The sequence below is a fragment of the Daphnia pulicaria genome, chromosome 1 (genome assembly GCF_021234035.1).
Source record: "Daphnia pulicaria isolate SC F1-1A chromosome 1, SC_F0-13Bv2, whole genome shotgun sequence".
NCBI classification, from domain to species: Eukaryota; Metazoa; Arthropoda; class Branchiopoda; order Diplostraca; family Daphniidae; genus Daphnia; species Daphnia pulicaria.
In genome coordinates, this window is record NC_060913.1 from 10,307,977 (window position 1) to 10,331,557 (window position 23,581).

Below are 23,581 nucleotides of genomic sequence, written 5' to 3' on the forward strand. Positions count from 1 at the left end.
GGACTTGGATTTTATCCAAGATGAACAACTACTTTCAACCAAGTACATTGAACTTACAAGATTGAACTTTAAGTTCACCTTGAATCATTTTCTACTTCAAATTAACTTAATTTGACTTGCCATCAATTTAATCAGAGAGGACATTTTAGTTTTTCGAAAATTGTTGTCAATGTCGTCTGCAATGTCGTCTGTATTGTAGAAAAAAGTTGGTTCACATTTCGAACACCAGAGGCGCTTGAGAAGTAAGCGCGCGGAAAGAAAAAGAGGACATATAGCTCCCGGCTACCCTAGCTCCTCCTTAGCTTTCCCCTCATTTATTTACCAAGAAAAACTCTGCAGTCTGTTATTCTTTTTCTTCAAGGCTAGCTGACGCGTACACCACTCGAACAAATTTGTTCTAGAACTATTTCGTTCGTGAATTATACCAACAGATCAAACTTTTATTGAAAGTGCCATTGAAAAATCACATTGTAACAAGTGTGTCAAATTTTCAAACGAGTGTGTGTGACCCACGACGAGTAAGACTTCTTCCGTCTTCTCCATGTGATATTCCCTTCTGGGAGTGCTGCTGCCAGTGGCCTACGTGACTTCCAACATTTTACGTGTGCCATTTTTCGTGCCGGCTTGTTTTCCAACCCCTTTTTTTTCTTTTAAAACAAAATAGAAGATCGTCTTTTATTCCACCATTTATACAGAGAAATTGCTTGAGCAGATTCTTTCTAGCACTTGGACAGCAAAACTCTCACTGAATGCTTTCATCAACTTCAAGAACTTAATTCCAAGTAAGAAGTTTCCTCTGCTGATTTCCAACTTGTCAGAAACTCCCCTTCTTCAAAGTGCTGCAGCCGAAAGTTTCAATCACTGCGTTAATTACGAGTATAGGACTTTTCAGGGCATGATATTAAAGGTCACCATTGTCTTGTAAGTTTTACTAATTGCCAGACGAAGATACGCCCTTTCCAGATTGCACTCTGTCCACAATCGATAATGAAGGTCCTGTATAATATGTAAACAAACTTTGTTGACACGTGGGGGTCGTTCGTTTTGACATTTTTTTAGTACGCCCCAAGTAAAGGCATTTCGTAATGCTCCTCTTCTTTAAAAATAACAATTGAATGCATTCACGAACGGTATCAGAACTTTCTGAACGGTCGGCAATGTCAAATGAAATGCAGGGTCGTACCACTGGATTTGCTCTGATTCTCAACTTGGTTCTCTTGCCTCTAGTGATACAAATTTATTATTCATTGCCAATGTGGTTGTTCCGCTATGTTCACGTGTTTTTCTTTTGTTTAGATGACGGTGGTGTAATTTATTGCTGATAATTGGTTCCGTCAAATTACACATTCACAAACAATGGACTCTGAATGGCATCCGTGGATCGGTTCTGTGGCTGGTGCCATGCTCGTCGGTCTCAGTGGCATCGTCCCACTCCTCGTATTTCCTGATCCGTCTAAATTGAAAAATCCCTCATCATCTACTCCTTTAGGTAAATATTTAAATAACCTGCATTCTCATTACCATTTACAGACATCAAATCTAGGCCTATTATACCTAAGCCTATAATAAATTACCATAAACAGCCAAAGAGTTGCGGGTCAAAGTTTGGTAACTAAAGGCTAAACGGAATTAATAATTTTTGTTTTTCGGCTTTTGCCGATGGAGCAGCGGCATAACAAAAATAATGGATGACATGACAGTGTGTGTGGGCTTTTATCGCCGAGATAATAAAGAGCCCGCTTCTGTTCGTTCATACGGGATTGATCGACCGCGCCTGCACAATGAGATAACATTGATGGGTTGCACACACGCACATTATGATACTTTTTGATGAACTCTGACCGCTCCAGCGGAACAAGAAAACTTTTTGTCTTTTGAGATTGTACCGTAAACCTTGAATTATTATTTCATGATTTCTCCCTTTTTACAGAACAAAGTCCAAATTTCAGACTCTTGCTGAGTTTCGCGGTCGGTGGCCTCCTGGGTGACGTTTTCTTGCACCTGTTGCCCGAAGCCTGGCACTTGATTCGTCTCGGTACTGTGACTCTTTATTATTAATAAACTCGAAGAAATAACTATAAATAAATCTGGTTTTTCCACGACAGGAAATGATTCCAACCGAGGGCAAGTCCAACTGGGCATGTGGCTCATTGCTGGATTGTTCGCCTTCGCTTTACTGGAACGACTTCTCAGCTCAACGGCCGAGGCAGCCGAAGATAACGAGTCGAGCCAGGAATTGGCCCAGCAGGAAGACGAGGACTCTGACACACAAAACAATAACGATCCCTGCGACAAGAAACGTCAAGAAAAGAAAGATTTTACCAAACGGAAGAATTCCGCCCCACCGTCGCAATTATCTCTGCTCAATCCGTTCCACGGAATGTCTTCAAAACAAGTACGTACAAAACAAACAGAAAATCAACGTTTCCTGTTATTGACAAAAGGGGACCGAGATGTTTGAACAACAAAGGAGATAACACGGCGGTATATATTTTTTGATCTCCACAGGTGACGGGCTACTTGAATCTGTTGGCTAACGGCATTGATAACTTCACCCACGGTTTGGCCGTGGCCGGTTCTTTCCTCGTCTCGACTCGAGTGGGACTTTTAACAACGGCTGCCATCCTTCTTCATGAGATACCACATGAAGTTGCAGATTTTGCTATATTGCTCCGAGCAGGTATCCACATTTTTTCTGTTGTTGTTGTTATTTCATCAGTTTTTATTGCTGTCAGACTAATAAAACAGCGGCCCTCTTTTGTAGGTTTCGGTCGATGGGATGCGGCAAAGGCCCAGCTTGGTACAGCAACTATCGGGATCGCTGGGGCTATGACGGCCTTAATATCCAACGGTTCAGACCTGGCCGATGGTCGTATTACATCCTGGATTCTACCCTTTACAGCTGGCGGCTTCCTCCATATTGCTTTGGTTACTGGTAAGGAAAAAGAAAATAATAACTTTCTCTTCTGACATCTCCAGGCAATTTCACCAGCCATTTTTATATTGTTTTGTTGTCTGGTTGGTTATTGTGTAACATCTTTTCTCTTTTTTTAAATTTCATCTTTGCAGTGGTTCCAGAACTTCTCGAGGAATCGCATCCGAAACAATCCTTTTTACAATTGGTCTTTGTGGTGGCCGGTATCGCCGCCACGGCTGGCGTTTCATTAATAGTCGATTGAAACGCTCCAATAATCCCCGCCGCAAAGACCATAACAACTAAATCATCAAATTTGTCACGTCGCCCTATTGCATATGACAGACATGATTTCATTATTTTCAGAGTATTCTTTAATTAATCACGCGAGCAAATGACCAACCAAACTTTTCTTTAATCACGAGAAACTTTTTTTTTCTTTTTGTTAAATTGCACCCACATGTTTATTATTATTTTTCCCGGGGGGTGTTAGATGGCAAAAAAGAAACAAATATCAAGGAATTCCTACCATGGTGTTTTTGTGATGTCGTATCCGGGATCAACTTATGCGTGTTGTTCTTTCCTTTTTTATTAAAAAAAACAACATTTAAATAAGCGAGTCATTTCAGGGGATTTTTGTGTTACAAAATTAAATGTTATATTGGCGTGAGAATAAAAAAAAAGTAAGATGTGTATGATGACGAAAAAAATTACCATTTTTCTATTGACACAAAACCACATATCCTCTTGAAACACACAGCCACACACACACAAGGACAAGAAACAAATTTAAGATTCATAACTAATAAAGAAAACAATTTAATCTCCATAGATCTGTTCCCTATCATTTGTCGTTGATGATTGGTCGCCGTTGGGACTCGGGTTCGTCATCATCAGGTTCGTCAGTGTAAACATCAACCACCAGATTGCTGGACTTGTTGAGACTCGTTGTGGAGACCAGGTGGTGATATTCTTGCTTCTTCTTCTTCTTCTTCTTGTCAGATTGATTAGCACCTCCTTTGGTGCAGCAGTTGAGGATGCAGGAAGATCCGCAGCCCGGCTTTCTTGTGCAAAGCAGGAAGACCACCAAAGCGACGACGATGGCCAAGTTAAAGGCCAGCGCTAATTCAACGCCAAGAGACCAACGTTCGTAGCTGGCCAGCAAAGTGGCCAATTCTCGTGGGTGGCAATACTTTTCCGTTCTGCCCTTGAATCCTGTTCCATCAGTCAACACGTGTCAAGGTTAGAAAAAGATAAATTAGAATTTGAAGTTCTAGCTAGACTATGAGATCATCGGCTTATTCTTATTTGTGTATTTTAAAATTACCATGTTGTTACCCTCTCCCTTCAGGTTGTTGTTGTTGTTATTTTTTGATTGATTAATAATACCTGGCGAGATGACGGATTTCAGTTGTGAATCGGCGTGGCATGAAACGCATTCAGAATCACTCGGTCCGTCGCACGTGAGACAAGAATAATGACAAGGTACGCAGGACGGCAAAATCCCAGTTAATCCCGTCCGGTTGGTTGCGTGAGTCGATTCGGGACAGGTCGCTACACACTGGCCTTGCAACAGGAAACCGCCATCCTCGCACACTAAAATTATTCACAGGTAACAAATGAAAAAGAAAAAGAAATAAAATTAAAAGAAATGAACTCATCACGAAATTCCAATAAAAAGGTAAAAAAAATGTTCCAAAGTGCAGTTCAAAATGATTTTTTCAAAAAAGGGACAGAACTATCAAGGAGTTGAGGGTGAAACGGAAAGAATTAGTAATTTTTTTTCTTGTTTAAATAAAACGACAATAAAAGAGAAAGCCACTCACCAAATTGCGATCTAGGAGAGGAAGGTTGACCCAAGGAGGATGGACGTGAACACCTTTTTTGCATTATAATAAAAGAAACGAACCCCCAAACCAACAGTGTCAATGTGTTTTTGCATGAGTGTGTGGTTTTACTGTGTCTAGTGTGTATCGTGTGTTTGTGCAGTGGGACCACCGCATACACAGTATGCGGCCCACGTTCTTTGTTTGGTATATATTTACACCCCCGGGTCTAGACTAGAAATCCTACTTGTCCAACAAAGCGTATAGCTATACGGAATTAAGAACTTAAGTCAATGAATAGATAATTTTGACAGTTAGTTTTTTTTTTCTGGCGGGTGCGGTGGAATTTTCCGGTTAAGAAAGTGGGAAGTACTTAGTACACACGTGAAAATAAGAAAAAAAAATAATACAATGAGGTTAAACATTCTATACAGTTAAGCCATCACCCAGTACTTGATAAATAATAAATCTATTTTTTAGTAAGAAGAAAAGAGTCTAGACTCTAGAGGCCAATTAGAGAAGCTCTAAAAAATTTCTTTTTTAAAATAATGGGAAGGATTTGAAAAAGGGATACAAAAGGTTGAGACAGTAAAAAAGAAAAACAAAAGATGGGTTGATCTTTTCTGTTTGTAAGGATTTGGTAGATTTGCAGCAAAATTTCGATGCTCTTTATTCACAACCTGGGCTGCACTTTGTGTGAACATTTTCAATTTTAAAAAAAGAAAGAAAAAGTTGTATAACAAAATGTCTGGGAAAAGTTTGAAAAAAAAAAAAATGTCATCAAGATGTCGATTTGTGTTTCCTCTTTTGAAAAAGTAATTCCCCGAGAACATCACCATAATATATATATATTATTTATAAAAATTCATCAATACAACCCATTCGTGTCAAAAAATGGGGGGTTCTTTTCACGATTCGGCACCAGACAAAAAAAAACGAATTTTCGATTTAAAAAAAAAAAAAAATTAATAAAAAAACCTTTTTTTTTTTCGTAGAAAATGAGGGACACGCAAACAATTACACACACATTCACACAAACACACATAAACGCGCCCGCTCATAAATCTTCTCCTGCCTTTTTTACTTTTTTTTTTGTTTTAAATTTTATGTACACGAAAAAGAAAACAGTAAAATGAAAACCTAAAAAATGAATCATTTCAAAATTACGACCGGAGTTAAAATATTATGTTTTGTTTCAAATAGTAAGTCTGTGGTAGGATTAGGAGGTGGATGGTCGGAAGCTGAGTCTCGGTCGAGGAAGAAAAAGTAAAACTGTTTCCATTTTTAAATTTTTGTTTTTCAAACATCTCAATTCCCCTGTCTCTCTCCTGTTTAATACTAAAATCAGCAGCCTGAGTGTTTTGTGGTATAGTAAGTTTGTACTTTGAAACAAACAACGTGATTTTTCTTTTGTGGGTGGGAGAGGGATTTTGGTGGGTTAAAAATTTTTTCTTTTTTAAGTTTGGAAAAAAATTGATCCTATTTTTTTGTGTGTGTGTGTAAATATCCTTTTGATGAATAGAATTACGTCACGAGTAAAGTATTTTTGTAGGGAGTATGTGATGTGGTGCCACACCATAATAATCAGGGACTGGTTGAGTGGGGGGGGGGGGCGAGGATTAGATACTTTTTTTTTATACTTGCAGACCACCAACTCGCACAACGCAAAGAAAAAGAATAAAAAAGAAAAACGTCCTGTTCCAACAAACTGGAGTAGTAGCTGGTGGGGTCGTGATAAGAGGGGCGAGAGAGCGGACCGGCAAGAATGACACACACATAACAATAATAGAGAGAGAGAGAGAAAAAAGGATTATTTTCAAGGAAAAAAAAAAAGATGATGATAATAAATAAATAAAAATAAATCGGCTCAGAAGAAGAAGAAATGGAACAGAATCAAATAGAGGCGGGGATGCAACGTGTGGTCCCGGCTGGCGATATTTCTCATCGATCGTGTTACTTTGATCTTTCATTCGATCAGGAATGGTGGTATAGGGCTTTCTATTCTTCGAATGTCTGGGAAAGCTACCAAATGGCAATAATAATAATGAAAAAAAAAGTGGGGATATGGGCCGGAAGGGGGGAAAAACATATCTCCCTCTCTCTCTCTCTCTCACTGTCCGCTTATATCGATTAGTTTTTTTTTTTTAAAGAGGGGAAATATTTAATAAATAAATTACGAAAAAACTGGGACCGCTTTTAAGTACACATGAAAGTGCGGAGGGGCCATTTGTAGCTGCCAAGTAGTTGCGGATGAGAGAGAGAGAGAGGTGGTGGTAAAAAAAAAAAGTCTTTTGTGTGTGAGTGCGTGAGCTACCGAAACAAACGAGTCCATGGTATGAGACGATCGTCAGAAACTAGGAGGGTAACTAGGGCGAGGCAAGTACTTAGACAAACGGCGGATGCAGAGTCCCAATGACCAGGCCGGCAGCCAACTCGAGCGCCACCGCTGCTGCTGCTCAAGACGGTAACGGGTTCCAGGAGAGAATGGCCACCATTCGGCAAGGAAGAAGCTCTGGCGTTGTTCTGTTCCAAATTATTCTGATGAATTGTCGATTTGTCCAGCCAATCGCCAGCGGCGGAAACGGTGGCGGCCGAGGTCGACGGTGGCTGGAGTCTCGTCGACACTTCCTTCTCCAACACTCTGGGCGTAGGCGGTTGCACCGCAACCGTCGGCAGCAGGGTAGGAGGAGCTGCAGTCGGAGCAATTGAAATAGCGGCCCTAGAATCTGGCGAGTCCTTGGTCCCGTAGACGGCCACATTCCACTCGGCCAGCGTAGCTAAACAAAACAACAACAGAAAACACAAAAATGTTAAAAACAATTCCAAACGAGTTGGGGTCCACAAGATCCGTGCACATGCCTTTGTCATGCTGGATAAAACAAACAACAATTTCAGAAAAGGGAAAATGAGTTTTGAGATAATGAAACGAGTAAAAGCGAAATATTAATTATACGAGGTCTGATCTGCGTACTGCGCACATGCAAATATGCCCTTTCATCATCCGTTGCATGCTGTCGGAGCTAACGAGCAAATGAGGATAACGACGTCTGCTGGAAATGGAGCAAGACACACAATGAGGGGTGCGTCTAGGGGTTGGCAGACGATACATTCCCTCTACAATGTCTACACGACAATCCTCAGGAGGAAAACAGGAAGGGGAAAAAAAGGAGTCTACTTTCGGTAGTACTCCGTGTCCTTTCTCATTAGGAGAACGTCGCTCCTAATGAGAATACACCCGATCGATCGATCCTCTTTTCTTGGGAAAAGAATTCGATCCTCATTTTGAATTTTTTGGGGAGCGCCTAGTGTTTCATGCGACGTGCCTGTTTTGGAGCGTGGGACTGAATCGTGGCCGGATCGAGGCCCGACATTGTCGACATGACGACCACCGTCCAGTAGAGTTGGTGTTTCAGTGAGTGACGGAGTCTTGGCGGTCATTGCAGCGGCAGTCGTCATCAAAGAGGAAGAGGAAGAAGAAGAAGTCAAGGCGCTTAATGGACCAGACGACGGCCGGATTGATGACTGCGTCGTTGTCGGCAGTGCCAGGTTGTTGATGTTGTTGGTCGAGTTGGAAGATGACGGAGAAGATCTCGCCGTGCGTACAGGATCCGTTTTCGTGCCGTATATTCTTAGCACCCAGTCCTGTAGCGTCGCCCGACCTAAATGCGACCGACAGAGGTAACGCCCAGCCGTCGTTTGAGTGTGTGTGGGAGGGCATGCAGACAAAGGAGTGTAGAGAAAGGGGGGAAAGTCTAGTTTAGAATACAAGTCCTTCTCCTCCTACTCAAACCGCAACTCGACCGGAAAATACACAAGACATTGAACCGAAGAAAATATTTCTTTTTTTTCCACGTCAAACTTAAGCCCCTTCCCCTTGTCCTTCTTTTAACTTGGTTAGACAGAAGAAGAAGAAGAAAAAAGAGTTGTGGTGTGTCTGAAGTCGATCGACCGGACCGGGCCGGAATAGACATCATCCCCCCGTCATCGATTAAAGGCGCAACTTTTTTTTGGCTCCTTGCTGTCGAGCGGATCTCCACACCACCGACGTTAGTAGTAGAAGAGGTAGGCGAGTGCACGTGACGGGAACACTCAGCGTCAGTTTTGATTGGGGCAGCATCGATCGTGATATTTCTGTACATTTCGGCCGCAAGAGCCTCTCGCCCACTTATTGGATCTCTTTTTTGACATATTTTCTCCTTCAAATAATCTTACCCAGATATCGGCCCTCGTTCTGAATCTCCAACGTCCACACACCAAAGGGACTTTCGCCCCAATAGTGGACAGACATGAACGGCCAAGAATGGAATCCATTACGCGAAGAATCGTGCGGACGTAAAGCCAACAGAGTCGAACGAGTTCCCGATGGAGACGACAAGTGGATCTGGATGTCACCTCGACTAACGGCCGCCAAACTTATTCGAGCCTAAAAAGAGACGAGACAGGAAATTGAGTTAGCCATGCTAAAAATCCGGCAATTACACACACAACATATTTTGTATCATCATTTCTTGCCTGCAAATGCTCCATGAAATTCACTCCGGCGCACTCTCTGACAGTCAGCTGGATTTTGATCTGACTTTTAGCAGGAATTAATCTAAAAATAAAAGAGAAAAATCAAAATGAATGATTCATTTCAAAAAAAGGGGGGGGGGGGATACTACTAATGACGGTACTTGTTTGTGTGACTGTGACAGACGGCCGCAGTGGCCTGCCGGCCACAATCATCACAAGGGAAGTAATAATGGTCACCTGTTTGTGTCAGGGGCACGGACTTCGCAGAATTGCTGGGGGGCAACTGTTAACCAACCGCGAGCCAGACGGACCATAGCGGCCGCATCCATCAGTCCGTAACCGAACGAATGACTCACTGTAAAATAAAATAAAATAAAACCACCGTTTTTGTTATTTCTTTCAACTTTTTCCGTTTGATGTTGGTTGGTTTATTTGAGAAAATGATTCGATACCATTGCGGCCGACTCCATTGACTTGCCAGTCATCCGCCTTGAGGTTGGCCGGTCTGGCCGTTCGGACGACTATGTGCTGCATATCACGCCAAGTCAAATTGCGGTTAGCCTCCAAGGCTAATGCGCAAATGCCGGCCGCCAGCGGGGCCGATGCCGACGTTCCCGTGTGGCTGGCCGTGCACGAATGGTGCAAATCGGTCGTCACGATCTAAACCGCCGGCAACAAAATTATCGTCGTAAATGTTACACACAACAACAATAAAAATAAACAACCCGAAAAGAAATAATGCATCTCTCTCCCTGGAAAAATAGAGAAACGTGATCGCCCTCCGTCGTGTTCCATTCACCCCCGCCTGGATACCTTTCAGCGGTTATCTATACCAAATGACCGATATGTTATATGGTCACGCTGATGTGAAACACGAAACCCACCCCACTGCCGTATTGAATGACGGCGGTAAAATGATGACACCGAAGCGAAATAAACAACCCCCAGAAAAAAGCCATTTGAACTTGTGCGGGTTTTTCGCGTCTCACGTATAATGATAATGGCGGGGGGCCATTGTTACCTGTTTCTCGCCGGATGATCCGCTGCTGTAAGTGGTGGCCAAAGTGGAGGAACAGGCCTCAGAGTACCAGGGCACGTAACCGTTTTCCGTGGCGCTGCTGATGCTCAGCGTCCAAATCGAGTTGGTGTAGCCGTCGCAATTGCAGTTGTCGTGATCCCGTCCACCGTTGCCGGACGCCCAGACAAAGATCGATCCTTTACCACCGCGACCCTAAAAAAAAAACAATCGAAACAATTTCAAAAATAAAAATAAAAATCCAATTGCACCGTCGGCGTGAGAGAGAGAGAAACGTTGCCAATTAAACCCCAACGGACGAGTTTTAACAATCCTCGCGGGTACGTAAAAATAATCAACATCCTCCCCCCGTCCAATGAATTGGCAACAGGATCGGCCGAGGGTTTTCCGGGCTGGCGTCCAACTTCTTTTCGCCCGTCGACTGTTTATATTATCGTAAGAGAAACAGGACGAGGAACGTGATACGGCCGAAGAGAATAGAACGCCCTTCTCTCTCACCCCGCCATCCTTCAATGTCCTCGTTCTCCCGTGAAAATGGATTGGAGAGAATAAAAAGAGAGAAATAGACAGACAGAAGAAACTTGCCTTGGTGACTCCTTCGATAAAGGCTCGCGTGGCCAACTCGCCTGGGCCGTCTACCGTCTTTCCATCATCATCGGGGCCCCACGACGCGCTGTAAATGTCAATGTGATGCGGGTTGAGGCTGAGAGAACGAGCTTCTACGGCGTCCGTCACATCGCCATCCAGCATCCGCACTCCTATATACCATCCAGAGAATCAATAAAGAAAGAAAACTGATAAATGTCAAATGCTTTTTACATGTATACACACGCTGCAGTCGATATAAAAGTCAACACCTCCCCACGGGGTGAGGGAAACAACTACTTGTTTATTCATCATCCCCCAGAGCATTGAATATGTGTAGTAGATATATATACATATATCTGAATGGAACACACACTCGGCGCCCATTTTGCATATTCGGATTTCTTTAGAGAGCGGAGGGGGATTATGCTAAAGAGAGAGAGGGGGAAACTGAATCGATATATAAGAGTATAACGTAACGTACCTCCGATTCCGGCATCAAAAGCTACACCGACAGCGCAGATCGAGTTGTTGCCCTCAGCTGCCACTTCTCCGGCGCATCGCGTGCCGTGGCGATTCGAGTCGATCAGGTCATAACGGGGCATGGGATCCTCGTCGTGATTGTTGACGTCATAGCTGGCCAAGGGATCCTGAAAAGAGAAGCAATCAACGATAACAACAATAAGAAGAAAGGGAAGATTTGTGTCGTTGGCTTTTTTGATCATTCAGAAAAAAGGGTCTAGCGGCCACTTGAATTCTCTTTTTTGTTGACGTACATAATTCCGGCGGATGTCTGGGTGATCCTTTTCCAGTCCATCATCCAGGATGGTCACCACTGTTCCCTTTCCGGTCACGCCTTCGGCCCAAGCTTCCCGTACGTTCATGTCAAGTCCCATTCCTCGGTTCTGTAACAAACGAACAAAAATAAAAAACCAAACAATGAAATACGTACACAATAGTAATAAAAGAAACGGAGGCGGCTGGTACAAACTCCACCACGCACTAGCGTAGTAGTATCCCATCCGGATTAACTCTCTTTCTCCCTTTCCAGCAGAGGACCAAAATCAATAGTTCTTAGTAAGGTCTTGGTAATGATATCGTCACGTTCCAACGTCGTCCATCAGCCAATTCCATCAGCATCATTGTCATCAAAAGCTCCCGCCGCTATCCCCCGCCGGAAGAAAAAAAGTTGCGTGCGATTCTTTTTTATTGGGTTTCTTTTGCTGGGAGCACAGACGTGTACCAAAAAAGGGTCATTGAGCGAAGGACCGTGTGAACTGTGCAGCGTGCACATTGACTATTATTGCAGTTATACCAGTTAGAGGTGGTGGTACAGAGAGACAGACTCGAGTTACAGACACAGACACTCGGGTAGGAAAGGAGCGCGATCGATAGACGCCCTCGTAAAAGGGTGTAAACAAAACAGAGAAAAGAAAAATAAATAAATAGTTGAATAAACTACGACTGATGATATTGTTGGCGTCTGCGAAACTTGATAGCCCCACGGACCCGTGAACTTTCTCGGTAAAAATCGGATATCACGTTGTGTATAGAGTGAGGAGTAGCCCGTTCAAGTCTTGGATGGTGGACAGTATCACAGACACGGCCAACGATTCCAAACGAAGCAATACGAAGCTCCTACGAATCGATCCGGCGTGTGATAGTTTTCATAAATTAAGAACCGATTTTCGGGGAATTCTCTGTGTAATCTCGACAACAGGATCGATTTACCTTTGGGCGCATTTCCTTTTTGGAATTGGGAATCAGCACAATCAACCGATTTCATCGTTCGGTTCCGTCGAATCCATTTAAATGTTAAATTATTAGATATGAAAAGAGAATAAAAGGGGGTACATACCAGGTACCACATTTGGGTCCAGCGAGGATCGTTGAGGTTGTAAACCTCCGATCGGATGGCAACTGCCTTTCTCGACGGTCTGCGATCATTTCTCGATCGCGGTGATCGGCCGGAAGAAGTGTCTTGGATGAAATCCCGTTTGACTCGTTTCTTCACCACCTGCTGCTTTACCCATCGGACCTAATGGAGCGGACAAGAAATAAAAAAGGAGCGAATTGATTGAATGGTCTGGCGGAGCAAAAAATCATTTTTATAAAAAATTGTGTGTGGGATGATGATGACACATACCTCCGGGTCATTGTTGAGTAATTCGCTGTGGACTGTGCCCGGCTCTATCGACCTCTTGGCCACTTTCCGGTGCTGAAAATGATAATAATCTCCGAATATCTAGAAAAACGAGAAAAGATATAATTAAAAAATGGAAATGTCGATATGAAAGAAACACGGACAGAAAATCACAAGGCGTGACGGGCATATTGTGGGGCCGGCTTTGTTCTTCTTCTTCTCTGCTCGGCATCAAATAACTGACATACCGACGGATAGCAACAGAATCTAACGACGGCGGCGGTCGTATTACAAAAGAGAGAAAATGACAGATGAGATGTCAAATGATCATTTTTCACGGTAACGTGCGTGCAGCGCAAATACTCCCCCCAAAAGTCCAGTTACAAACAAGAAGAAGAAGAGCAGCCCCCACGACATGCCTTTTCTAATATTTGGGGCCGACCCGAGCAATCCCGACCGACTTCCGGACTGTGTCAACACGGGGGAGAGAGATATATCCTTCCTCCTACACACACCCCTAGCCAACCCCTTTTCTTCTTCTTCTTCTTGTATTTGTTATTTGGCTCATGACACGAAAATCAATATGACCGCATCGGTCGTCGTCTCGTCAACAATACGACCCAAATTGGGCCAGTCGCATGACTGATCGTACCAGATTTTCCAGAGTTTCTTTTTTCTGTGTCAAAATCACCACCACCAACCCCCCCCATACAAAGTAATTATTGGTTGCCATGACAATGCGACGCTGTGGAATTGAATAAAGTGAATAAACAATTTTGTAAGCGACCGCCCGATCGTGTGCACTTCATAAATAGAGAAGAAGAAGAGGGAGGTTTTTTGTCTGGGCGAGACGGTCCAAATATATAAAACAGCAGCCTCGCCCGTCCGCCGCATAGCTGGAATCACCAGTATAATAAAACAAACACGCGCAAGGGACGATGACTATTTTTGGACGGGTGGAGAGAGGGTTTCAGACTGGAAAGGACCGCCCACAAGTTTTTTGAAAAAACACACCAAATGGCGGACCCACTTCAACCCGACGGACATGTATACTAGTTTTTTTTTTTTTTACTCCGGCTATAGTACTACTGTGTCGGTCTCTCTCTTTATCCTCCTTTTTTATTTGTGTGTTTCAACTGAATTGAATATTTTCTAGAAACCGGCGATAATAAATAAACATTTCACTTGACACATATGTCGTGTCCGTCGGGAACACTGGCGCATTTTCACCTGGATGAAAAAATTGAATTTTTTTACCTTTCCGAGATTAGTGAATCCGTGACGGGCTGCGATGGCATCTGCTACTTGGTCGCCGCCGCTTATGTGAACTGCCCACTGATCGGTGAAGGGCGGTGTGGACGATCCATCGTCTTCTTCGGATGAAGTTGCGGCTGCTGCCAATCCGGTGGCCAACACGAGCAACACCACTGACAGCATCGTCAAAATCCGGCTGGAAGCAGACGACATCCTCTTCTGTTGCTGCTGCTGTCTGCAACCGTTCCAATCCATCTGCAAAAGAGATTTCGGTTGAATTGAGGCGAAACGTTCACACACACACAAACTCCCACACGTTGCAACACGTTGGCAACCCAGAAAAACACGAAGGAGGAAGCGGTTATTGAGGAAACCTTGTGATTGGGGCGAGGTTTCATCCAAGGCCACAAAGTCTCGATTGTTTTTCTTCTTCTTTACCTCGCTGTGGCGAAAATTCAATGACAGCGAAAAACTTGAAGAAGAAATACGATTCTCTTCAAGTGCGATTACGCCAGGTGGCGTTAGTCCATCGCGTATGCCGTCACGAAATTGGTCACGCCACGTCAGAAAGTAGAAAAAGAAGTCGGGAAATTTCACGAGCTAGTAGAGCATTCCCTCCTCTTTTTCCCAATGGCCTTTGTGTGTTGTGATACCTGCACAGCCTTGGAGGTTCTCTTCTTCTTATTCACCTTGGCATTTCTCCTACCATTTGGTTTTTTACCTTTTTGGCTTCTCTTTTCAACTTCCTTTCATCTTCTTCTCTATCTCTTTTTCCTCCCCTCGTTTTTTAACACACACGCAACGTCCTTTTATTTTTCGCTGGGGTTGTTGGATAGACCATCATCAACAAAAAAGAAAGAGAGATACCAAGAGGAAAACACAAGCAAAAAGGTCGTTTACCTGTGTGTGTGTGTGTTGTTGCTGCTGGAAGTAATCAAATACCCTTAGCGCGTCTTCTATTAAAACAAAACACACTACTCCCCCTCACTCAGAAGCACAACAATGTCCACACGAATATTTCTTCTTCTCTTTTTCCGAAATAAACTCTCAAAAATGTGGAGCTAGCACAAAAAAAAAAGACTATCAAAATGGGAGGCCTATCGGTTAACCCATTGACACCCGACACTCACTCGACACACGAGGGAAAATCAACTGGAAAAAACGAACAAAACTCTGAATAAAAATGGCCGACTGCTGCTCAAGGCGCTGTAGAGGAGGAGATTCTTCCAGTTCACAAATTTCCGTCATTCATTGGTGTTCTTATTCTCAGGTTGGAAGAAGAAAAAGAGCCGGATATGTGTGTGTGTGTATATGTTCCTTGCGGGCTCCTCACGCGGTATGTTTCGCACTCTGTGTGTGTAGTTGTTCGGCGTGAGTTGGGAGGAGGAACCGTTGCAACGATGGAGAGCCAGAGCCTGCCCAGCCCAAACTAAATTCAGGAGAACCAAACGAGTGGGGGGGAAAGGCTTTTTGGCCAATTGCTGCCGTCAAGTCAAAACTGCAGCGGCGAGTTTTTCCGTGCGCAGACGCCAAGTGGCTCCATCGGGACGCCTGGCGGTCAACTAAGTTTCTATTTTTATTCGAGAGGGAAGACAGACGATACTCATCATCATCATGAAGAAAATGAGATCAGGAAAGTATATTAGAAACAAAACTAAGAAAAAAGGGGGCGGAGTGGGGGAACGCAATCAAGCCGTTGCTGATGACAGACCTGATTCATGAAAAACCCAAAAAAGATTTATGTGTGTGTGTGGGGGTTGAATATCAATTTCACGAATCATTGGTCGACATGATCCGGCAGGCAAATCCGGAAGGGTGTGTGATTTATTAGATGCTTTCAGCAGCTATAGGGATATCGTCCGAGTGCAAGAGAGGAAGACTCATGAGGGGGAATTTTATTGCCCGTCTGTGCAAATCTTCTAGTCTAGCTGCTCAATGCCCCCTGTGCTGTATATACGATCGCCTATATCAACATTTATGATCGGAATATGGCTCTTCTTTTTATTTCCTATTGTGTGTGTTTCTCTCCCAGGATCTTTATATTTCCTTTAAATCAGGAACAATCCACACGAATCCCAGCTGAGCTCGATCCAATAATCTACGATGTTTGCTTATGATAAACGACCCGAGCCGATCTGCGAGGATGTTGGGCCTATGCCACGCAATAAAAGGTAAACAAACGTCATCTAATGTTCTCACATTTTCCTTGTTTTTCACTGGAATTTCACATATCAGTCGACATCGTCCTGAAACTTTTTATCAAACAACTTTAATCAATTCCTTTAGGGAGTTGAAACTCTTGGCTAAAAGAAACCCATCAATACACTAAAGCGTATAACTTTATGTTATTGTAATGAGGTGTCCGAATACAAAGGATATATCATGGCAACGTCGTCATGAATAAATACACAACTCAACATTTCTCAAAAAGTATCTTATATGTGTATGAGTTACAGTAGTTGCAAGTCGATAGAACGTTTGCCAACACAATTTCCATCGAGAAAACAAAACAAAAGGAACTTGGGATGTATAATACAACACAAAGATAGCCGGTCTCTGTTCGCGGAATCGTGCGGTCACTGCTGGAACGTGTCCAAGAAGCTTTCAGTGTACATTGTTAGTTGATTTATTCGCTCTCTCCTCTGTAGACCATTATGTTTTTATCGGTTTCAAATACTTTCACTTCATAGAGCAGACTAGAATTCGGGAGTTGGGCAGACAGCGAATTCCAAATGAATACGGCCACGTTCTCAGTTGTGCTGACCAAATTGTGGAAGTGAGGGACATCTTTGTCCAGATTCTTGTGATCCATCACCTTCATGATACTCTCTTCCATGTAAATCTTCAAGTCAGACAGATTCATCACCATTCCAGTTTTCTGATCGATGGGGCCCCTGATGGTGACTTCAACTATCGAAAAAAAAAGACAGGTTGGTGGTTTACTCTTTTGACCTTTTATATCTGGAAATGTACCTGTGTAGTTGTGCCCATGACCATTTGGATTGTTGCATTTGGAAAATATCTCTCGATTTTCTTCATCTGTCAACAGCGGACTAGGATTGAGATTACATAATAGCTAATGCAACATGTTTCGACAAGTGACTCACCTGTGTAGTCTATGACTTGCACTAAAAGTTTCCCTCCTTGTGAGGTAAGCGATCGGCCTTCTTATCATTGTACAGAAATTACGACACCTGAATGCAAAGAGATATTGGCAACACAGTTAACGCAAGATAGCAAGCTAATTACGTAATTTTATTTTCTAGTTCACTCACCAGATTTATTGCTAATCCTTAGTTAAATGAAACAGACTAAACCAGACGAGATATATTCCCGTTCAGTTTCAGTGCAGTGACCCATAAACCGACTTCTGACAGATGATTTCTTATTTTTGTTTTCTTTGAGGAGCAGAGCCATCTCTTGGATGAAACCGCGAGGTTCCATTCAAAAACACAATCAAGCAAAAGAGTTTCTTTTATATAAACGCTATCGATTTTTTAGTAAAAGATTGCTATAAATTCAATGTTGAAAGCGTTATGAAAAGTGGCTCCATGATAAATGTAGAGCCACATTTTTTTGCCAGAATAAATAAGTAAAGAAAGTCGCTTCTGACCTTCTGTTGCCATAAACTCCTTCGCCCAGCTTCGGATTTGTCTGTATCAATAAATCGTATCCTATCTCAAATTGTAAAGCTAAAAACTCTACGTTCTTATATTTTAATTGTTCTTCATCTGGAATTCGAGATACTCTAAATAAAATGAGATAAACGCCTTCTCCTTTTGTTGAATTATGGATTGAGCACTCTCGTTTAAAGCTGTAAACGTTAAATAATAGCAGACGCTTTTCAAAATGGCTGTCATCTATTTTCCCGTTGGTAACTTGGCAAGTTAAGTTTCTTTGTTTCATTTTCTTTAATGTGCCAAAGCCAAACTGCTCGTTAACGTTATAAAAGTAAAGTATCGTGTGATTAATGCAATCTAAAACTTATTTCAGGATGAACAAGATGGTTATTGATTTTTGTCTGCGTAATGAAGACATCAAAGACATCACGGCGAAGTGCACGTGCCCAACATGTGGATATAGACATCATGAAATTCCTCGTCTCCACCGTGGCATGCACAACTGTTTAGTAGGTAAGATTTGAGCAAAACTATATTGGAATTTAAGTGGTTTTTCTACAATGCATGCTAATTTTAAAATGTTGGAAAAATGTGAGGTAATAAGAACCTGGACAGAGAGACTTTGAAAGTGGCTTCTTCACTTATGAAAGATAACAAATAACCATATCTGAGTTTTGTTTGTTTTTTTATTGTCGGTTGGCATGCTGATGAATTTTTCTGCTGCAACATTCCTTTTGTAACTTTCACATGATGAAAAACGTCAAATTGTGCTGTCGACTATCGTGCCAGTTGACAAGCTAAGCCGACATTCGTGTTTGCTTTTTCCGTAGAGTGGTTCTCCCTCATCTCACTCAAGTCACAAACACAGTTCTCGTGTTTATTTAACATTTCCAGTAGGAAAGCGATTAGCGATCAGGATGAGATGTTTCGTCATCATATCTAATGCATTACGCAATAGGGCATCCGTCTGAATAAATTCCATTTCGCTATCCAAAAGCAATTTCAAACAAACGTCATTTCAAAAAAGTTTCTGTAATGTTCCGAGAATCAGAGTGTTGCAAGGCGAATATTTCGAGCACTAAAAATGATATCGCTAGACCCAGATGATGCACAGTCTTTTCTTTTTTGACTCAATCTGTGTTTATGGCCTAATTTTTTTGTTTGTGACTTGTGAGGACTTGTATTCACCACGCCCTTATTAACTAGTAGTGCATTCAAGTGAAAGATGTCCTACACCATCTGCCACATGTAAATTTAAACCGCAGTAACTTATGATCCAGAGAACAGAGTTGAAATTAAATTTTTTTCTTTTTCAAGTCGATGAATTTTTCTCTACTTGCGCCACATTCTTTTATTTCTTCTTTTCTAGGCCGTTGAAAAAATGGATGAGAGTATAACGTACAGCTGCTAGACGGCCCTATATGATACCCTGGATGTATTTACTCAAGAGGCCGTCAGGACCACTAGAGTGCTGCCTCATTTCCTTAGCCCTAGAGACCCTATTTCGGAAGGATTATACCCACAGCCCAGTCGTCATTAGCTTTAAAGTTCTTTTTATTTTTAAGCAGTAGAATATTGAAATAGCTTCGCCAGGGAGAAAAAGAAAAAGGGCAGGCCTATAGACTTGTAATTTTCCTTCACACTTGAGCGTCAAAGAGAATAGAGGAACCTGGGTGGAATTTTTTGTGAGAAAAGAGCCTTAAGACGATGGACAGTTAAATGCCAATAGGTGAGAATCGTTGTTGGAAATGTCTTCATTTCCCTTTCACTCACCGTAAAGCTCATACACAAACACGGGAGCCCCTTCTCACAAAAAGCCCCTCGGTGCATAGGAGAAATAAATATACCACCACCACCATCACCAAGAAGAGAAGTAAACAGGGGGTCGTATATTTTCTGATGGAAACCGATGGGTCTCTCTCTCTCTAACTGTGTATGTACATTCTCTCGTCGTTTGCAGGAGCTGCGAATGCTGTGGCTGCACACATGCTGTTGTTGTAGTCCTACCAGGGAGTGTGGAAACCACTCCCTTTGATGATGCCGTCGCGCACTCAATCAATCAATCAGGGGCTCCCTCGTCCGCATCCGCGTCTTCGGTAATGCATCCCCCCCCCCCCCCCCCCGCAACTTCTGGAGCGTCGACTCGAATCCGGTGATACCGCAGACTCCCGCCGCCCGTCTGTGTGCGCGAGGAAAGATGTTGAATGGCCCCCCCCCCCCTCACATCACCAAATCGAGCAGCAGACACACTCAAGAATAGAAGCCGATTTTTCTTATACGAACGACGACGACGCCGGCCCTTTTGTGTCTTGCCACTGTGATTGGCTCCTTCGGGATTGTCTATGCTGCTGCGGACGAAAAGGAAAGAAGGCAGCAACCGTTCAGCTTTGGCGCGTCCTATAGGCTCGATACAAGTACGTAACTGAATCACGGTCCGTGTGATAACGCTTTCTTTGATTCCTTTCTCTTTCCTCTTTTGCCAGTTGCCTCTTTTTGTTCACGATCCGGCGGGAGCCAACAGATCCGCTAAAGCTGTTAATCGATAAACCCAGGCTCCTTTTGATTCCATTTCTTCTATTTTCTCTCACTCTACGTGAGTCAGCCGAGTGACGACAAAAAAGAAGAAACACAAATTCTTCTTCTTCTTCTTCACGAACGTTTTTGGAATATCTTTTCCGTTATCAGCCGAGAGAGGGTGGGCTTTCTAGGAGGACGCGCAATGGATGGATGAATGAATGACAGACGGTCGAGCGGACTCTCTGCTGCTGCGGATGTCTATAAGGGAACTGAGGTAATTGGTTTTTCCATTGGGGATGCTTGCGGAACACGATACTCTCTCTCTATATATATATTCTTTGTAGGACTCCAAATCAAACTCGCTCTCACACATACAAAAACAGGGCCAACAGAAGAAAAGAATTAATTAGAGCGCTCAATCTTATTTATTGTATATCCCGCCGGATTGTAGATCACAGGCTTTCCAGAAGAAGAAAAAAAAGTAAATCACGGAGAAGTGTATCACGAGATGGATCCCCTTTTGGTGTGTGGTACGTACATCAAAAGCTCAGCCTCTCTCTGCAAAAGGTTCGACGTGTGGGCTGATGATGTCGGCGGCTCTGCCATTATGCAGTGGAAGAAACTTTGGGTGTTGTAGTAACGCCAAGAACGTGAAAGTGCAGCTCGTGATATCCCCAGATTGGAAATGCGTCGAGCCGAAAACATTCGAGATAGAGTAGTAGTAGCACTGCGCATCTAGAAAAAGGGGGGGGGGGGACGACATGCATAAATGCCTAGCCGTGCATAAGTGGTGTTTCTGCCGAAGTGAACAAATCTTGAGAGAATTCTCACATTTCGAGCGACGGGCCGGAAAGCGAATCATCAAATGGCGGTCGAATCAATCAGTTCTCCTTATTTCTTCCCCCTCGTCAAATGAAAATAAAAAGAGGCTCGTCATAAGCGGCTCCCGTTTCCTCCTCTTTACTTGTAATCAATTCCCCGCCCCACAAATTCGATCAAGGGATCAATGGCAGCCGAGAATTACTTGCCGAGACTCTTTGACTGCTAGGCAGTGTGGGGGAGGGAGTACTATTACTTATAGACCTAGCATCAATCGTCGTTCAATTAAATCAGAAGGTTACCGCATTTTCTTTCCGCCTACAAAGGCCGACCGGAAGCCCCAAAGTGTAAAGAGCTTCTTTTAATTTTAACTTCACTACGTGTCTCTCTTTTAGCCCCCTCCCCTTCTCTTGCTGCACACGTGCCGTCTCCACTTTCGTTGAGTGACATATAGCGATTAGATTACACAAACACATGCAGCACGGCTACTGCTGGCATTTGATACTTTTGAAAAGCAAATAGAATTTTTACTCCTCCGCCACACACAAGGGGTTGGAAAATGGATTTCACCGAGAGTTCTCTGCCCCCCCCCCCCCTCTCTGGTGTGTGTGTGTGTGTTTAAACGCATCGATCCATAATATTCCTCCCTGTCGAATGGTTCCTTTTCGCTTGTGTCAATTTGTCTTGTCATTATTTCGTGGCATGTCTTCCGCCTTCAGCATTAGACAAGAGGTATCAAGTGGATGATGCTTACCAGTATTGACACATGGCTTCCCGCCCTCTCACGTTTTGCCATGAAAAGTGCATGAGATGCTAGAAAAAGTAACACATCCCGAAAAAAAGAACAAGTCGATAAATCGATATGAAGCAAGAAATAGATTCGTGTATAAGGAAAAAGAAAAAAACGCCACTAACAACGTACGTCGTCAAATAAACCGACACCCTTTTTTCCCCGTGTGTCGAAGAAAAGGAGACTGTATATCTATATTTGAAAGCCGTTTGTTATTTTTCATTTCTCTCCGTGTTTTCTTTAGGTTTTTACAACGCCGGGACCCGGGATGATTGGATAGACTTTGAAGCGTTTTCTTTTTAAAGAAGAAGAAAATAAAGAAACATCCGAGAATGAAAGCCACAGTTTCTGGTTCGAGTCATTCAAGTGTGTAACAATACGGTTTTTTTACCGGGGAAACTCGGTCGAGAGATGATTACACCCCCCCCCCCCCTGTCGTCAAAACACGTTACGGTGAAGAAAAAAAGGACGTTGAAGAAGGACCGAAAAGGAGCTGTCAACTAACGGACACATTCACCCGCCTTCAGGTTCTATTTAAATACCATTATGTCAGTGATGACGCATTCAGCCGCACAGGGGAAGAAAAAAATGACAGAAGGAGTCGCTTTTTATCTGTGCAGAGCCGAATGTGAAAGAAAAGGGGGCCCGTATATATGATCAAGTGTTTGGATGTGCATGGTCCAAGCGGATAAAAGGTTTGCACAATCACGATTCAATGGAGGGGAGCCTCTTGATCCAAACGAAATACTCAGTCAGCCAAGAGTTATGTCGTGCACAAGTGACGTCTTTCTTGTTGTTTTTTTTTTTATTTTCTTTCTATCTAGTGAAAAGGCGACCAAAAGCGGACGAGCTTCGTCGTCATGAGTCACCGCGATGTGTCGTCAATGGGCGTCTCAGCCGAGTCTTTCAAGTGCCACGGACTACGTGCTATCTACAACGGCGACTGCCATCTATCTGCTATCCGGATCTCGACGCAAAAGTTTGATATTTTCAAAGGATCGAATTGATGCTGCCATAGTTGCTGGATGTGTGTCACACACATGGCAACTCGACTGGAAACGGACCATTGAACATTGCCGAGCAAAATGCATATGCACAAAGGTATACTTTACTTTGTGGCTTTTTCGCTCTCTCTTACTAATTAGAGTTGGTCGCGCCGGGAAATTGTGACATTTCCCTTTTAAACGAACGATAATGTTGTTACGTCACTGACTGATGGGTGACTGATTTGCTAATGTTCTTTCTGGACCAACGGATGTGTTTGCGTTTTGATAAGTAGTTTGATAATGCGCTGTCGTAAGGTAACAAAGACAATTTCTTATCATTTCTTCTTTCCTGGCGGGTTAATACCATTTGTGTGTTAATAACGACCAATTATTGCGCGATATCCAAATGTCATTGTCGAGCGAAAAGCCGTGCAGTTAATCTCAAATGCAGAGAGAAATGTCGTTATAAAACAATTTGAACTTGTGGGGGGAAACAACCGATGCCGACATCTACCGACTCGGTTTCAAAGCGTCTAAAAATGTTACAAAAAGTTCGGTTTATTTGGCGTAGGAAGTCAA

The 23,581-nt window shown here is 43.1% G+C and overlaps 3 protein-coding genes and 2 long non-coding RNA genes across 8 annotated transcripts; 3 read left to right on the top strand and 2 right to left on the bottom strand.

Annotated features, from left to right (window-relative positions):
* The first annotated feature begins 314 nt into the window (after positions 1-314).
* Positions 315-3,609, top strand: LOC124348584 (zinc transporter ZIP13 homolog). Of its 2 annotated transcripts, none has more exons than XM_046798806.1 (7): positions 315-782; positions 1,297-1,489; positions 1,931-2,035; positions 2,106-2,395; positions 2,509-2,680; positions 2,765-2,935; positions 3,070-3,609. In XM_046798806.1, exons 2-7 carry the CDS (start codon positions 1,357-1,359, stop codon positions 3,177-3,179), a joined length of 981 nt encoding a protein of 326 aa, XP_046654762.1. In that variant the 5' UTR covers positions 315-782; positions 1,297-1,356; the 3' UTR covers positions 3,180-3,609. The 2 variants fall into 2 exon arrangements, with proteins under 2 accessions (XP_046654762.1, XP_046654765.1); XM_046798809.1 differs by lacking the exon at positions 315-782 and adding an exon at positions 1,111-1,226.
* LOC124344544 (furin-like protease 1) lies at positions 3,610-15,700 on the bottom strand. 2 transcript variants are annotated; one of them, XM_046798112.1, is made up of 16 exons: positions 15,171-15,700; positions 14,274-14,525; positions 13,020-13,118; positions 12,732-12,911; positions 11,650-11,778; positions 11,358-11,523; positions 10,874-11,046; positions 10,274-10,483; positions 9,705-9,912; positions 9,490-9,607; positions 9,253-9,334; positions 8,953-9,163; positions 8,064-8,399; positions 7,125-7,517; positions 4,304-4,510; positions 3,610-4,129 (listed from the first exon to the last, which is right to left on the bottom strand). In XM_046798112.1, the coding sequence occupies exons 2-16, from the start codon at positions 14,523-14,525 to the stop codon at positions 3,759-3,761; spliced, it is 3,135 nt and encodes a 1,044-aa protein (XP_046654068.1). In that variant the 5' UTR covers positions 15,171-15,700; the 3' UTR covers positions 3,610-3,758. The 2 variants fall into 2 exon arrangements, with proteins under 2 accessions (XP_046654068.1, XP_046654073.1); XM_046798117.1 differs by lacking the exon at positions 8,064-8,399 and having other exon boundaries at positions 15,171-15,697.
* Positions 15,701-16,689: 989 nt separating this feature from the next.
* On the bottom strand, positions 16,690-17,674 carry LOC124349601 (6-pyruvoyl tetrahydrobiopterin synthase-like). Its single transcript, XM_046800347.1, has 4 exons — positions 17,546-17,674; positions 17,378-17,464; positions 17,244-17,323; positions 16,690-17,180 (listed from the first exon to the last, which is right to left on the bottom strand). The coding sequence occupies exons 2-4, from the start codon at positions 17,443-17,445 to the stop codon at positions 16,897-16,899; spliced, it is 432 nt and encodes a 143-aa protein (XP_046656303.1). The 5' UTR covers positions 17,446-17,464; positions 17,546-17,674; the 3' UTR covers positions 16,690-16,896.
* On the top strand, positions 16,790-22,834 carry LOC124350296. Of its 2 annotated transcripts, XR_006920700.1 has the most exons (7): positions 16,790-16,886; positions 16,961-17,200; positions 18,014-18,403; positions 19,851-20,304; positions 20,374-20,681; positions 22,261-22,543; positions 22,637-22,834. It is a non-coding gene; the product is annotated as an uncharacterized LOC124350296 (long non-coding RNA). The 2 variants fall into 2 exon arrangements; XR_006920691.1 differs by lacking the exon at positions 22,637-22,834 and having other exon boundaries at positions 22,261-22,597.
* On the top strand, positions 17,619-17,852 carry LOC124351221. The gene is made up of 2 exons (XR_006921433.1): positions 17,619-17,707; positions 17,772-17,852. It is a non-coding gene; the product is annotated as an uncharacterized LOC124351221 (long non-coding RNA).
* Positions 22,835-23,581: the final 747 nt, after the last annotated feature.